The sequence below is a fragment of the Protopterus annectens genome, chromosome 2.part1 (genome assembly GCF_019279795.1).
Source record: "Protopterus annectens isolate FY-2018-M chromosome 2.part1, PAN1.0, whole genome shotgun sequence".
Lineage (NCBI taxonomy): Eukaryota > Metazoa > Chordata > Ceratodontiformes > Protopteridae > Protopterus > Protopterus annectens.
The window spans coordinates 998,437,159-998,454,977 of NC_056729.1; the positions used below are offsets into that span (position 1 = coordinate 998,437,159).

At 37.4% G+C, this 17,819-nt stretch overlaps 1 protein-coding gene across 1 annotated transcript in view; it reads left to right on the forward strand.

Annotated features, from left to right (window-relative positions):
* LOC122794927 overlaps nucleotides 1-17,819 on the forward strand; it is a 1,846,783-nt gene that overhangs the window by 1,666,063 nt on the left and 162,901 nt on the right. Inside the window, exon 9 of the mRNA XM_044063520.1 lies at nucleotides 70-89. Coding sequence (XP_043919455.1) covers nucleotides 70-89 — 20 coding nt within the window. The remainder of the gene's footprint in view (nucleotides 1-69; nucleotides 90-17,819) is intronic.

Here is a 17,819-nt window from a genome sequence, read left to right on the forward strand (position 1 = left end):
TGTAAGCATTTACTTAATGGATACATATTTGGACATACTAACTCATCTCATTTGTGTATTTTTATTTAGAATCCCCCTACCGTACCACGGTAAGTGTTTCAAGACATTAAAGACAATGTTTATGTTGCTTCTAAGAACATATTTTAACAGTGACAACTATGAACAGTGAAGTAAACATATAAAAATATTTAGTTCTGACCCACTGTTTTAAATATTTGTTTCTAACACAGCAGTTGTTTTAAAGTAATGTACTTGGACATAGGCAGCTGAATAGTGCTGTAATGAGAGAACATGCAGAAAATTTAGTAATGGTCCCTAGGTATGTGGCTTAAAGGGCTGTATCCAATCTAGGAGATCCATCACAGAAGGAGGAGGCACAGGGAGGTGGGATTACAGTGCTTAAACCTAGTGCACTCAGCTCAGGTAGAAGTGACTGGCTAATCCAGGGGATGTACTTAAGACAAGCACTCTGTCTGCAAAGCAAATAACTTTATTGCTTGTGGTGGAAAGGCTTCTACATCTGCATTGAGGGGGCTATATGCTCTGACCCCCTGTGTAGTTCATAATCAGCTCTTGAAGTCAATACATGATGGAGCAGGGATGTTTCACCTCATGCATCAACCACAGGAAACAACCTCATGGGTGATTATGCATTACTTAATGTTCATTCTGTGACTGAAAATGGCAATAATAGGATGTCATTGTTAATCATGGCACAAGCCAAACAGGAAAAAAAAATCAAAGATCTGTATCTACTGCCAGTACGGTTTGATTCTTGGCTGGAGCACCTTCTGTGTGGATTCTGCATGTCCTCCCTGTAGTCGAATGAGTTTTAAAAGACATGCAGGTAAGTGCATGTGTGTATGTGTATGCCTTCTGTGAAGGTTGGACACCAGGCTGGCAACTCAGCATCATAGAAACACCTCTGCCAATCAATCTGTGGACCGGTGATCCACTGTGGCGACCCCTAACCGGGAAAAGCCGAAAGACATTCCTTTTGTATCTACTCCCAGTGCTTCACACAATAATCTTCTCTTCTGTCTGGCTTTTTTTTTTTTAATTTACTTGAAGAACAGATAAAACTGCAAACAAAGAATAGTTTGCTTTTGGAACCTCAACAGAAATTAATCAGTAACATGGCAATACAAAACCTCCAAAAAGGAAAATTGACATTTTGAAATAAAGTACCCCGTATGTGTTTTGTGTTGCTTTTGAAGGGAATTTGTTAAAATTGAGGCATGTAAATCTAGGGGCCCCCTGTAGACAAGTCACATCTGAAATATTCTGACTCTATTTCTGTGCTTTTGAATGACTTTAATTCTTTAAATGAAACAGTTACCAAAGAATGAATGAATGATACAAAGCAAAGTACAGTGACATTTTCAACAAAGTTGATGCCGCATGCAATATTATTAAAAAGTGTAAAATTAAAAAGCTTTGAAGAGACAAAATTGATAATTCTGAAGGCAAAGCATATGCTAAATCAAAAGAGCCACGTAAAACTACTAGTGGCACTGTTCATCTGTTGATATTATTCAGCACAAGTTCATACTTCAATTTCAAACAGCTCATGGGGGTGGGGTGGGGGTGGGCTGGAAGTTCAACAGCCAGGAGACTGAAACAACTGGTCAACAAGAACAAACAGCAGAATGGGTGGACACAAAACATTCGACAGAACAATTCTCAGGAGAACACCAGGTGGTGTTCACAATGTCTGGATTTTCTGCTTTGTAGATGAAGCAGTTTCTACCAGTACATATGTGGCATTAAGTGTGAAGGTGACTTTTCTATTTATACTTATTGTGATTTTTCTTCATAAAGAGTGAATTTTTACTTGTTCAAAAAAAGTTTTTCTTTTGTACCAACAAGGAGAAACTTGATAGATTCAGAGGTTTTTACACAAAAGTTGAATGTGTAAGCAATTTTTTTAAAACCAAGAGTGAACATAAACCAAAATTATTTTCTAGGTCATGTCTTTTTATTCCTGCTATTATGGAGGTGTTTGCTTTTATTCCTCCTAGTGACACTAAAGTGGAAGTGTTTGAAACTTTGTGTGAAAGTAGTGTTAGAAGTTTATTAAAGTCTAAACCTATGCATAGATTTTTTTTAATCTTATCAATAAATAAAGAATAGCTTTGTTATCTATTTCTAAAGATGAGAGCATCCAAATAATGAAGCCAGATAAAGGTGGGGGGTGGGAGAGGTATTTCTGATAATAAGCTCTATCAATTATTCAGCTGCAAAAATGCTGTCAGTGCTGAATGATCATAATTCTTATGCTCCCATTTCTATTAATGAGATTAATATTGCTTATATGCACATCAGAATGATTTTGCATGATTTATTGCTCCAGCAAGTAGCCTTGTTTGAGTCATATCAGTTTCTACAAGTTTCAAATATGGGACTTTTGGTATACCTAAAATTCATACAAGTGTGGATGAGCCAACATTTACATTGTGTCTGCTAAAGGGTCAATTACAAAGATGCTGGCAATTTGTTGATATAAAGCTTAAGCACATGTTATGTAACTTTTAACATCTACTGTAAGATTCCTGGCACTTTTTAAGTGCATTGGCTAGAGTCCTTTTTAATGATAGTTTGATTTTGTTAAAGCAGACAGTAACAGTCGGTATTCAGTTATTCTCTATAGTCAAGTAGAATGAAGTAGCTATGGGTGGTGCTGCAGTTCCCATTTATGACAATTTAGTGTTGATGAAATGGGAACAGAAAAACATTTTATTAGTGAATACAAATGCTACATTTATACCTAGTTTAGTTATCAGGGTGATAGTTTATGCTATAGTTTGGTGCCATTTCTCAGTTGGATGAGCTCTTTTGTTTTTAGAAAATACTACAGATTTTTTTAAATTCTCATACTGCCATTCAGATGTTGCTATACATTATTTATTTGTTAAAATTTGGAAGGATGTAGTTGAGCAGAAGTTTAAATCTTTAATTTATTATAAGCTTACTTTTGTCAATTCATACCTTGATTTCAACATTTCCCATACCTTTCACCTTAAGAAAGGAATGGTTAAATGTCAGATGATTAAGCTTCCTTGATTCATTTTGAGAGATGAAAAGTCTCAAGGAAATGTTCCTTAACAGAAGTCTAAAGGAAACAGTTAGTTAGTAGTATGTACCAACTAAAACCTAAAACCTGTCTATGGTTTATCATCCTATTGGTAACCCTGAATCGTTTGATTTTTTTCTGTTTGTAAGCAAAGTGAAACAGATTCAGAAGTAATGTTTGAGACCACATTTTCTTTGGATGCTAGAGATACTCATAGTATTATTAAGGAAAATTGGGTGAAGTGTTACACTCTGCTGAACATTCATTGAAAAGAATTGTTTACAGGAGGGCTACTAGCATTAAAAGCATGTTAGAGAATTGTTTTAAGCGGTATATGGCAAGATGAGGAAATGCGGCACTTGTCACCAATGTAGATACACACTATATAAGAATACCACCTCTGTTGCATCGTACAGTAAAAGTATTAGCTGTCCAGATTTTTTTTAATTGTAACACTAGATCAGTTGTTATTTTAGTGTATTTTATGTGACACTTTTTATGTGGGAAAAACAGTGTTCAGTCAGGGAGCGAATTTATGAGCACTGTAGGAGAATTCATAATAAGGATATTAGCAAAGCTTTATACAAGCACTCTTTGGTGTACTCATACTTCATGAGGCTTATGTTTTTTTTTTATTTTAGGTAAGGTAACAACTGATTTCAGAGGTGAACCTTGATGAATGGTATAAGAAAACAATGAGTTGTTATGACAATTCAAATTAGATTTGAGTAGACCACCAGGTCTGAATGAGACAGTATCCATTTCACCCTATTTAAGAATGAAAGCTTAAACTATTAAATAATACTCATATTCTTGAATTTGTACTTTTTCATGTTGCCACTGGCTAAGTTTTATACATTTTTGTGTTTTAGTTTGAGAGGTGGTTTGATCACATATTTTTGTCACATGACTGCTGGCGATGTATTTAAACTGATTGTTTGAGTTATATTTAGTTTTGATAAAGTCTTACATGATGAAAGGACTTAAGTGAATTAAATTCTATCTTTTTTGATAAATACATCATGTGTTTCCTGGCTATTGTTTGGTGATACACTGTGAAGTTTTTTGGTCACGTCTGAATTACCCAGAAAGGAGCAGTCGGAGCAAAATGATAGAGCCATGGGGCCAGCGATATCTAGGTAGTGAACAGGGATGCAGAACATTAAATTATACTACATTAATATATTTTTACAACTGGCGGTTTCATACCTATTATGTCTACTCAGCTAAGCAGCATGTAGTCCTGAGGGCTGCCCCCACTTCACTCCTCCCCCATTCCATTCCTGTTCCATGCAGTCCTGAAAGCTTCCATCAGTTTAGTACTACCTACTCATGTCTGTAGTTTATTCTAAATGGCATTTGTTCTTTTGGTGAAAAATAACTTTTTTATATCTAGGCTATAGTTTTACTGCTTGCAACTTACTCATTATTCATCCTTTCATCTAGACGCTTATAAATCGCATTTAATAATTTGTGTAATTAAATCATCTCCTCTGTCACATCCAGTCTCAAGCTCAGGTGGTAACAGCTCCCTAAATCTGTCTCACAGGGCTGTCCTTTCATTTTGTTGACCGGTCTTCAGCATCTCTTTAATATTGTCAGAATCACGTCTTTATAAAGTCTCTAAATTTCCATGTTGCACAACAAGTGAAATCAGATCAGTGTCACATTCAAATACAGGATAACCCATCATCGGGGTCTGTACCTCTCAGTGTGCACTCTTGTTAGTTCCAGGTACATCTTTAATGTAATGGGCCTGATGCACCTATTACTCTAAATTGTACTGGAGATCTTTTCCAGAACAATCTGTTTATGTTTCATCTGTCCCAAGATATAATTTCCCCTGTATTAGTATGCTACAAATGCTTCACCTGAAATGTTTTCAAATGAAAAGTTAACTGCCATCTTTCTGCCAGAGCAAACAATCTTTCTAGCTTTTTCCACAAACTCTTGATGCCACATTGCACTGCTGTTCCCTTTTTGGTATCATTTACAATATCATGCATACACATTGTGCTGGACCTATAAAATGACCTCTCCAGCATATCATTTCATTCAACATGCATAAGCACTTATGTTTAATCATTTTTTTGTGTTTGAAACCTTGTCAAGTGCCTTTCTATTATCCAGAAATATAATATCCTGTGTTTTTTTTAAACAAGAAGCATCTGTATTAAATTATCACATATGACACAGGCAATAATACAGTTATATAAATGAAAACAATCCATATTGACAGTTTTAGTTGCAAACATTATACACTCCTCATGATCTATCCAGTCATTGTCAGTCAAACATCACATAGCTCATTCAAATCCTGCCTTCTTTTAAACCTTGTTCCTGCTCTTCAGGTATTATTTCCACAATTTCCATTTTTTCTATGTACTTTGCTCCTACTCTTTTACAAATATCACAGTTCCAGTTGTTTTATCTCTGTTACTATAGTCACTAAACCTTTAAAATGTTAAAGTGATAGGAATTTTACTGCTACAAAACCATTCTGGTCAGAGTTGTGAATTTAACTTCTTTGCCAAAACAGCACTAGCATGTCCTTAAAACTTGTATCCACTTGTTTCCATATGAACACTTTCAACATGACAACTGTGTAGTTTCAGTGCAGTTCTCCCTCCTTTATTTATGTAGAGGAAACACAGAGGCAGCATTCAAGCCATGTTCTAGTCCTTCTAGTACTTCTTTAATCTCCAGGCTCTTGAGACATCTTTTGAAGCCTTCCATAAGGAGGCCAAGTGGTATCCCTGATAAGTACATAGGAACTCTGGCTAATACACTATCTGATGCTAGAGATTTATTGTCTATTAACTTGATGGCTTATCAGCCCAGTCCTCCGTTGTCTTGCTATACTACTTCTCTTCCCATGATGCCAAACTGCCATTGTTCTCTTTCATTATCAAACAGAAATGAAAATCTCATTCAGAACTCCTCCCATCCAATACCACCTTGATTTATCCCACCCCTCCAAGCCTGACCTTTACCATTAACCACGTCTCATAGGAACCAGGCTTGATTCTCCCTTTCTCCATTAGTAATGGTTTCTGTGCAGGTATTGTTACAGCAAGGACTGTAGGCATATACTACAGATAACCATGCTATATTATAATGTATAAAACACATATGCATTCTTTTACTTCATTCATTATGCACATTACTCTTCTTTTAGAAAAAAAACTTTATTAAATTATAACTTCATTCATAGGCACACATACATTAATAAAAAGCAGTCCATATTGTTTGTCATTTCATGCATTATACATAAATGTTTTCTTTCTTTTTAACAATTATGCACTTTAGCACTACATAAGCAGTTCAATGAATGCCTTCCCTTAAACCTCACTCTTTCTGAACATTATTCTGCATGTATTGTCCCCACAAATCCATTTATTTCTATGTAATTCAGTCTTTCTCTTTTTCTAAAGAACTTGTGTCTAGTTCTTTTATTTCCTTTAAAATGTTCAGTACTCTAGTTAGATCTTGATTTCCATTTTCTAGTAATTGCTTTTTTTTGGCAGCCAACAGCATTAACTTTTCTAAAAAAATAATTTCCTTAGTTACAGCCATTTGTTCCATCAACATTTATGACAGAGTACTCTGTATTTTTGAACTTTTAGTGTTGACATAGTAGTTTCTGAATGTTCGACAATTCTGTGTAATCCATACCTTTGTATTGTGCATTATCATTTTTTTACTTTTCCTGGGATAGAACCTGAAACTAGTCCTAGTGGATCAATCCTCTACCTTGATCAGCACATTTAAATAAGTAAAACCTCAGCTTAATCACCTTCCTACTGCTCAGTAGTGCTACAGCTAGCAATATTGCCTCACAGTATATGGCTCTCTGAATAAGATCCCAGCTTGATTGTCCACTTTGGGAATTTGTATGTTCTTCTGCATCTACATTCACTTTCCAACCACATTCAGAGGACATGATAACAGGCAAACTAGCAAACCATCAAACTGCTGTAAGTGTGCAAGAGACATGTATATGAGCTTGTGTGTATATTCACATTCTCATGAAGTCATGTCGCATGCAAGACTAGTTATCTGCTTTATACACACTGATTGTGGTGAATAGGATCCATGTCACCAGTGACAATAGGATAAAAGGAGCATAGGAAACAAAATGATAAAAATGAATATAAAGTCTTTGTTTTTTTTTAACTTATTTGTAATTTGTGTCAAAATATTGAAAATGACAGACACACACACAAAATACACACACTAGAGACATGACACAAAGTCAGTCAATATCATATTTAATATAAAGTCAACTTCATTAAAGTCAAAATTACAAAAGGTGTACATTGGATTGAGCATATATATTATTTTTATATGTGACTCTCAAAAGCACAAAGGAGATTCAAAACAATAAAACTTAAGTGCTTTCATCTTTAGTTCTCAGACTTCTTCAGAATGTTCAACCATATACCAACGCAAAATTTATACAACATGCAAAGCCTCAACAGACAATCTGATTGGTTGCAAAAACATTTAAAATCACAGTTATTGAAAAACTTCTTACAGTCAATGCAAAATGTCATATAAAGCATACAAAAATGAAACAAAAAAAATGTCTATACTCATAACTAATGATAATACATTTTTCATATTCCTTCCAATAAAACCTTTTCAACTTCATTTAGTTATATTTAATTTGTTAGTTTTTTTTTTTTCTAGACTTAAAAAAACTCTTAATGTTAATTATGCCATTCAGGCCTGAAGATTTATCTGTCTCCATCTTCAGTTGCCATAATGCTTCCCTTTCTTTTACCTTATAGGTAAGTACTTCTTAAATGCACCCATCTGATATCGACATTAACTTTTTCTATACCATAAAAAATAACTTCCTATGTTCAGGCTTGTCCACAATGTGTCTGTATAATTCATTATTCCTGTTTTTCAACTTAATATCATATTGATGTTCTAAAATGCTTTTACTGAACTTAAATGTGATAATGCCTGTACAAAATCCATCGCATTGGACACACAAACCAACAGAAACAATGCCCATAGTTTCACAAGTAATCCTACTTCCTAAACATTGTGGTCTGTCATCTGTTAGTAAACATACAAACTTACCCTCCAAAATATGCCTACAAGCCTTTCATATCCCACATTTATATGTGTTAATCCCTTTATTTATATACAAAGGCTTTACTGTTGTGTCATCATGTTGTAATATACATTCTATATTGTTGTTTTTTATATACATTTCCTGGTCATTTTTCTAAGACACCAAGTAAGTCCTGATTGCCTTGAATAATTTTCAAATCATCCATCAAGACCTTATGTATCAAGACAGTATTTACTGACATCCCCATTTTGGCAGCCATCATAATTAGATTCATCAAGTCTTTACTATGTTTAGGTAATTCAAATTCTGTATCATAGATCAAAAAAAATCATCATCCCAGTCAATCCAATCTGCTCACCCAGCATCTCCAATAGAGTGGTCTGCAGGGAATCCCTAAAGTTTGCCAGCTCATTACACTTCCAAAAAATATGTTCCCACCCACCTCTTTCTTGCCCATCACACCTCCAATATTTGCTATCCAGCTGAGAAAGAATTCTTTGGAGTCTACTTGGGGTATAAGAATACCTATGTAAGTGCTTCCATGCAAAGATCTTAAATCTGCATATTTGTGAGATGGTCTATATCACTTAATTAAAGACACAAATCTTCGAATATGAATTTATCAAACCCTAATCATCGAATGGCAAAAACCGTGAATGGCCGAAACCAAATTTTTTTCCTAGGAAAAAAATGTAGTTGGCCATTCCTGGAGTTTGCCCTTTACCTCAACGTTGAGTTATCTCGGAGTTGGTATATTTAGTTGGGGGTGGGGTGGGGGGTGAAGCCCTCCACTTAAATTACATTTGAAGTGTTTGTGTTGTTTGTATGGCCACGCAACTTTTTTTCCTTGGAAAAAATCCACGGTTTTGGCCGTTTGCTGTTGTAGCTTTTCGGTGTTTAGGGTTTGATGAATTCGTATTTGAAGATTTGTGTCTTCGATTAAGTGATATAGATGCTTTGTGAGATATACATATATCCCCCATTGCCTCTGTGAATTGCTTATCCGTTCTTTCTTCCCAATCCTTTCTAAGCTCATCTGATTGATTCTTGTAATTATCATGCAATATTTTGTATGCTCTACTAATTATTCCTTTTTAAACTGCAGCTTCTGTTCTAGATTTTATTAAAAGCTCTACCAGTGCTGGTCTTTCATTTAGGACCCACCCCCATATCTTTCTCTTTGCCTATACTCTGATATTAATCCTTGATAGGGAAGGCAATCTTTTACCTGCAGTCCAAACAAATTCTTGGCCGTTCCCATTCTATTACCTTTCCATTTCTAGTTATTTGTTCCCAATACCCTGGTTCATTTGCCAGTTTTTTCCAATAAATTCCAGCCCCATCTTGCTTATTATCTCTATCCCTAACCACAGTCATCCCTATTGGCGGAATCACTTTTCTTCATTCTTGTGATGGTTTAGTTCTTACAATACTCCCTGCTATTTTATGAATGTAATACTCTGTATGATTTTTATTGTTCTCCTTAAGAGTCTGCATCCAAAATCCCAATCTCTCCTTATTTCTTGAGCTTCCCTCCTGTATAATTATCATTCATTTCCACACTGAATTATAGTTTTCTGCTTGTGATATGTATAAGACCCTTAACTGTATTGCTCTAAAATACCCCCTCAAATTGAGCAATCCTAGTCCACCTTGTTCTTTTGGAAGAATCTGCTTATCCCACTTGACCTTTGCTGTTTTCCCTTCCCAGATACAATCTTTCAACTCTTTTTAATTGCTATCCACAGCTTGTCCTCTGGTTAATAAAAATATGCCTGACCCATGTATAAGACTAATGGGACTAAAACATTTTAATTGCTTGTATCTTGGTATCAGAATCCCCATATCAAAGGTTCCAGTTTCTCAATTTTTGTCTTATCTTCTGTATAGTCTCTTCCCACATATCCTTAGCTGCCACAACATAGTTATTCTAATCCATAATACTTCATTTTATCATGTCCCCATAAATATGGATATTCGTGGACCAACTCATGTGTGGGTACATAATTTATTGCAATTAGCTTTGTTTTAGCTTTACTACTTTTGTATCCCGAGAAGATCTGAAACTGTCTTAACATATTTCACAACACTATAATGTCCCTTTCTGGTTTTGTCATGTATAAAATAATATCATCTGCAGATACAACCAGCTTTTCATGACTTCCATACCAGTTATATTCTTGAATGTCTGAGTCCCTTATTTTCTTGGCCAATAGTTCTAAATATAATGCCAACAACAAAGGAGAAAGTGGACAACCCAGCCTGGTTTCTCTGCTCAAGCAGAAGTTATCAGAGAGGACCCCACCCACTTTAATTTTTGCCTCTGATTCCTCATGCATACTCCTAATTAATCTTATAATTGCATCATGGAAAACAAATGCTTCCATTCCCCTGCTCATGAAGTCCCAGTCTACTCTTCCAAATGCTTTCTCTGCATCAAGACCCACCAATAACAGTGGTATTTTCTTACATTCTGCTTCCTTCTGTATCATCAATGTTCTGTTAATATTGTCAAATGCTTGCCTCCCCTCCAAAAAATACACTGATCCATATCTATCAATGTTGGTATCACTTTTGCCATTCTTTTAGCCATTATAAACATAAACACTTTATAATTTGTGTTTTTGATTAAAAATCAAAAATTCCATTCCTTCATCCATCAGATATCAGTTGTAATTATCAAAGTTTAACCCAACTAAATGCATATTTTTTAAGACTGTCCAAAAAATTACAAGAATCTTTAATGTGACTAGAAAGATTTTGTGCTGTAGGATTTAAATAAATATCTAAAAAAATACAAATTCATTTTGTTATACTGCTACCCACACATACTATAGGTATAAAAGGTGATCTAATCAAATATTTGTGTATTTGGATATTGCAAGCAGAACGCCTACATTGATCAATTACATTACTATGACCATGAAACAGTGGCAATCCACTTTGTAACTAAACCATGATAAAGGATATATTATTATCCCAGGGATAAAAATTCAAATGGAGATATTTCAGGGTGACTCTCTGCCACCACTGCTCTTTTGTCTTGCCCTTTACTCATTAAGCTCTCTACTTAACACACTAGGTCAGTGATGGTGAACCTATGACACTCATATCAAAGTTAACACACACCACAACATTTTGGGTGACACATCTGCAATCACCAACACCCAAGTTACCAAAGACTCTCCTTTTGCATTTGTTGCTCCTGTGAAGTGCAAGGAATTATTTTGTGCCAGGAGCTTTTGGCACGATAAACCAAAAAGGTTTGCCATCACTGGATTAGTTCATGGTTACATTTTGGCTCCCAGACAACAACAAAGTGTAAAGACTTCTTATCTTCTTTTTGTGGATGATTTAAAATTGCCTAGTTCATCAGATGTGGAGCTGAAAGCACAACTGGAAATGGTCAAAACTTTTTCAGATGATATAATAATATAATTTGGTCTTTGTAAATGTACAAACACAAGAATTAAAGCAGGAAAGCTGCAGCACCAAGGAAATATCAGTCTTGGACAGGAATGTGATATAAAGAAACTTGATGAGAAGGGAGTGTGTAAATATTTGGGAACTGATGAAGAATTGAGAATAAAACATGAATAAAACATGAATAAATGTGAACAAAATGCAGTAAAGAATATTTCAGCAGACTAAAATTAATAATGAAAATAGCCCTGGCATCTAGTAACAGAGTTCAAGCTATAAACTAATTTGCTCTTCCTCTTCTAACTTACAGTTTTGGAGAGACTGACTTGCCCCAAAAGGCACTGGATCAGTTGGAGAGAAAAACAAGAAAATGAGTGTATACTTAGATTATGTATTCTTCAGTATGAAGGAGGTATGGGCCTCCTCAAAATTGTAGGATTGCATACATATCTGCTGGTCTCATCAGATCCAACCATAGTGATAGATCTGAAATATGAAGAGAACAAATATAATATGGCTTCCCTGCTTAATTTAGCAAAAGCGTAATGGTATCAAGTAGTGATGGAAACCAAACCAGAAGCAGAAAAAAATCAGGCAGCAATTGAGTGTGCCAAAAAACTAAAGAAGGAATATATGGAAAATGATTAGATGAGAAGGCAAGAAATGTGGAAAAGGCATAAATGCCTTTATGCTGACTGGGGTTTCTTTTTTTCGGGATAAACTCTTGGCTAGGCTTGTAAAGGCCCCAGGGCTATTGACCTAGTAACCTCCTATGACCCTGTGATCCTATGATCCTATAAATATAGTTGTGAGTACAGGAAACCCTGGAACAACCTCATGTTCATCAATATCTGAAGCAGAAATTGTTAAGGAGATGTGAATTTAAGCCAAAATAAATATTTGGGAATTGATGAAGGATTGACAATAAAACATGAATACAACATGAACAAATGTGGTCCAGGATAATGGTCTATTTACAAGTCCAGTTACAAAGTCCAATGAACATGTGGGAGAAACAGACAAAAACAGAACTGGAAACAGTCACACATCTTGTTGCTGGGTGTGATCCACTAATGGCAGAGGGCCTGTATACTGAAAGGCATAATAATGTGGCAAGACTGTTGCACTGAGGGTTGTGCAAACATTAAAGTATTGAAGTACCTGAGAAGCAGTGGAAACATATGCCACAAAGCATCATAGAGAATGATGAAGTTCATATCACATGGGATTTCCCAGTACCAACAGTTCAAAAAATAGATGCAAGAAAACTAGATATAGTAGACAATGAAAAGAAGACAAAAGTAGCATTGATCATTCAAATTGCTACACTTGCCTCAGGATTCACGAATCCTCCATGTAAGACTAAATTAGTCTTACACGGAAATGCCAGTCTAACAGTAAGACGGCAGCATGCCATGCATATTAATGAGGGCACTCTGCCTCAACTCTAAGGCTAACAAGGAGCATGCACGAGTGCAGGGGGCATGTCAGACTGCCGAGCAGTCCAAAAATCCACGCCCCTGCAAGTCTCTCAATTGGGAAATGTCAACTAACATGAGCGAGTCCACTCAAATGTGTACATACCCAACACTACACTCCCCCACATTCTAAACCCCTGTACAATTATAAAATGTAAAACTTTTATTTATTTTTTTATTATTCCCGATATAGCTGCCCGTATTTGCGCGTGTTTGCGCGGGTTTGCCCATTGCTTAGCTACAGTTAGCAGTTTAGACATCGAAGAGGATAATAAGAAACTTATATGCAAATTAAGCAAAATAGCAATAGCCATGCATATTAATGAGGGCACACTGCCTCAACTCTAAGGCTAACACGGAGCATGCACGAATGCAGGGAGCATGTCAGACTGCCAAGCAGTCCAAAAATCCATGCCCCTGCAAGTCTCTCAATTGAGCGAGTCTGCTCAAATGTGTACATACCCAACACTACACTCCCCCACATTCTAAACCCCTGTACAATTATAAAATGTAAAACTTTTATTTATTTTTTTATTATTCCCGATATAGCTGCCCGTATTTGCGCATGTTTGCGTGGGTTTGCCCATTGCTTAGCTACAGTTAGAAGTTTATACATCAAAGAGGATAATAAGAAACTTATATGCAAATTAAGCAAAATAGCAATAGCATAGTGGTAGAGCCTTCACACAAAGAGGAGGCATTCCAGGCTCGAGTCCCACCACTTCCCTTTCTATTTTCTGTTGGAAATCTGTATAATGAAATAATTCCTGACATTTATCATTTAAATTTTAGTAAAAAGCATTGAAATGGCCTATGTAGTAGTGAACAAATTTTATATATATATATATATATATATATATATATATATATATATATATATATGAAGGTGAAATGGTTATGCATACTGATGAATGCATAAGTAACGTATCTTAAGCAATGTGAAGCACTGCTAAGCAAAGTTTACCAGTATTAAGCATATTTAAGTATAATTGCTAATAGCTTAGCACTGCTTTAACTAGTGCAGTAGCTTTGCGTGGAGCTGCGCATCGTGCAAACTAGCACAAACAGAACATGTTTGCGCGTAGCTGCGCACCGTGCTAACTAACGCAACATCGGGTAACGTCGGGCAATGTAGAGCACCGAAGAGCAATGTAGAGCAACGCTGAGCAAAGTTGAGCAAAGTCGGCTAAACACAGCTACACCTCCTAGCCGGTCTAAAATAAAAAGCAATGACAGGCCTCAAACCCGGGATACTGTGCACCATAATCAAAGTACTGAACCACTAAGCCATGACAGCTTTGCATAAGCATGCACTTTCAGCACACACATACATATCAATGGAAGTTTACCCATTGCTAAGCAGGTGTGCCTTGAGCTGAGTTTTTACAAAACTGGCCAATCACAAATAAGTGCGAGGAATTATGCATATTTAAGCTCCATAGGCAGGAATACTTGCCATAACTGGTCTGGTTGTAGCTCCCACCTGCAGGCAACAATGGCCAGTGCTGGAGGGGGCTCTCATTTTCGAGCACAAAGTTGGGGCATTGAGGAGTCAAAAGTAATGGTTTGGCTCCTTGTCCATAATCATGAGGATAGACTCCTGTGGGGCCATTACCAGGGCACCCAATACAAAGCAGAAGCCTGGGACCGTCTAGCTGATGAACTCACCAGTGCCACAGGTGTCCCTTGGACTGGTGAGCAGGTCAGACACCACCACACAGACCTGAAGAGATGCAAGGCAGGTCAAATGGACCAGTGGATCCAGGAGGCCCGTGAGATGGAAAATGCCCCATTACTGAGTAAGTAGCCATGGAATTAAGTATGTAAGAATTGCTATTCTAGTCTATACTATGGATAGGTATGTCTCAATATCACTTCATTGACTTCACAGCTGCAGGTGTCTGTGCTGCGAATCAGCAAGCCTATGCAGATAGGCTGCTAAGGCTGTGCCACCAGGCAGGTTAGTAATTATCCAGCTTGTACTGTTATGTAAAATAAATGAGAGAGCCTGAAAAAAGTGTTTTAACACAATAAATAAAGGTATAATTCTCTAATAATTATTCTGCATGTACTGTTATATAAAATAAATGAGAGAGCCTCTAGAAACGTGTTATAAGTCTTTTAATAAAAGTATAATTCCTGAAATGTGTCTGTGCCATTTTCTTTGATATGTTGTTGTACTCTTGCATTATAGAAATAGTACTGTTGTATTAAGCGCTGTTAACACACAGTTGGGTAGGCCCATATAAAGTGGATGAAGAGAGTGCCAGTAGCTTTTAAGCATATTTACAGTCCTCAACTGTTGGTTCATGCCCAGCATGTACAGGTTAATCTGGCGCATGAGTAACTTGGTATTGTGTTCCCCAGAAATGTCATTGTGCTGGCAGAAATGTAGGGAGCTGTTAACATATAACTGATAATTTCAACTAAACATATCTAGATAAGTATAGGAATGTAGAGCTGTCAGTGTACCATCTCAGCAGTAGTGTGTCTGAGCAACTCACAAAATATGTAGCAGTAACATCTGCATCCCAGACAGTTTGTATGTCAGATACAGCCCATGTATGTAAAGATTTAGCAAAACCCATTTCCCAATTTAAGGACAATTGGGTAGTGTAATAATACATGTAGGGGACATATAACTGCAGTTAATAGGAATGTAGTGTAAACTAGAAGGATATGTAAGTTGTTAATGGAGCTATCATTTTCCACCCTACTGTATGTGCATAAAACATGCAATTCCACACCTCAATGGGTATGTCTAATCTCAAAACATTTGTTGGGACATATGTCCTATTGGTTTATAAATATCTGCATTTATTTTGACGCATGTGCCCTGTTCAAATTCCACAATATTGGTGGCCTGTTGCCATCAATTAAATCTGCATACTGTTGTAATGTCCACTATTGTTCTATATATGCATGTGTCATGCTTGCTGTTCAACTGTTGGAACTCTGGTGTGTTGGGTTAATGGGAATACTTCTGCATGCTGTTATAACTAATTGGGAATGGTGTTGACTGTTACTAACCCATATTTTCACTAAATCCTCCTAAACATAGAACGCATGGGAAGGCCGGTCCCAGCGGACCCACCTGTCCCACCTCAGCTGGCGATGGCATCTGGCACCAGCAGGTCAGGTGCCCAGCCTGAGACCTCCTCCACCATTGGCCCTGTGCCACCTTCAGGTGGAAGCACTGCAGGGGATGAGGCTTGTCCCCCCATGCAAGCGTGGGTGGAGGAGGGCCACCTATCACCCTCCAAATGGTCCGGGCTGCGGTGCATAGGGAGATTGAGTGTTTCGTCGCTGATCCTCTACTCCAGCTTGAGGCACGAGTGGCTTGACTCACGGGAGAGCCTGCCCCTCTTATGCAGCCCCCAGCACAGCCACCATCTGGGATGTGAAGGTGCAATGGTGACTGCCCATGGGTGGGGATCTCAGTTCCACTGTTGCCATCTGTGGGCTCATGGGCTTGCAATTTCCAAACATCCTTCCCCGTCGATGGTGTTCACCCACCACATGTGTCATATTCCACCCCTGTATGTGTCTTGTTTGTCTTATCTGTTTACCTCCCCAACCTACCTCCCGAAATATACCTACTTCCCCTCCCCTACCCAACATTCCAGTCTCACCTGAAAAAAAAAAAGGGGCAATCTGCTCCCAAAAAAAAATTATGCCCATACATAGCTGCCCATTTTGCACACATGTCTGCTGGACACATAAACTGATATTTAATTGGCAGTACAACATACTTTGTTGTCCTCACCCCTCTCTCAGGGGTGGAAGGTTTCATATTTCCCTTCAAATTTATTGCATATGCACAGCTGTTGCTGTTAAAGAAATGGGCAGCTATGGACCTTTACTACACCTGTCCTGCACATCCCGAGCTGTTTTCCCTACTGTCTTTCCCTTTTTGTGCCCCTTTTTCACCACTTTCCTATCTCCCCATTTTCTTTTCTTTCAAAGACATGAGCGCAGGGGTTAGCGGGCGTAAGCACTATTAAGCAGTAGTTAGCGGGTTTGAGCGAGTGTGCGCTTGTGTGCGCTTAGCTAATCATCGCGCAAACCCGCGCGCACCCGCTTACAACTGCTTAAAAGTGCCTTAGTCACTCTGTATGTCAGGGCCCTTGTTCTGCTCAGCAGCAAAATAAAACACCTCTGTCAGTATCGAACCCTGGACCTTGGACACACCAGACTGCATGAAGTACCACCAAGCCACGATAGACATACAACAAGTTGGTGCTGAAATAAATATATCATGCATCAGAATGAGTGAATGTAAAGGAAAAATAGGAATGCCATAACACCAAACTTGTTCTGTGGAACTTTACAAGCAGTTGTTGTGGAATTGCATTACATGACTGTGATAAGAGAACCAGCCATTCTAGCAGGAAATAATGTTATAGCAGCACTTTACAACCCACACACAGTATCATAGCAGGACAAACAGTGGCATATCTGATTAGGGCAGAGGACATACATCCCAACTGTGACTACTTTTCAGGGATGTCCCTGATTTTGAAACATATGTTAGCTGTGTCCCTCTGAATCCCTCTGAAAAGTACTGAAGTTAGGCAGAAAGGCGGGGTATTACACTTAATGAATAATGACAATAATAAGAGTTAGACACCACTTGTACTTCAGAAAAGGTATAGTAATCCATATGCACTGGTTCTCTCAAAGTCTCCACTTACTGTCTCTATTATTTTGAAGGTGTACCTCACTTTTACCTACCTTTCCCTGACTCTGTTCAAAT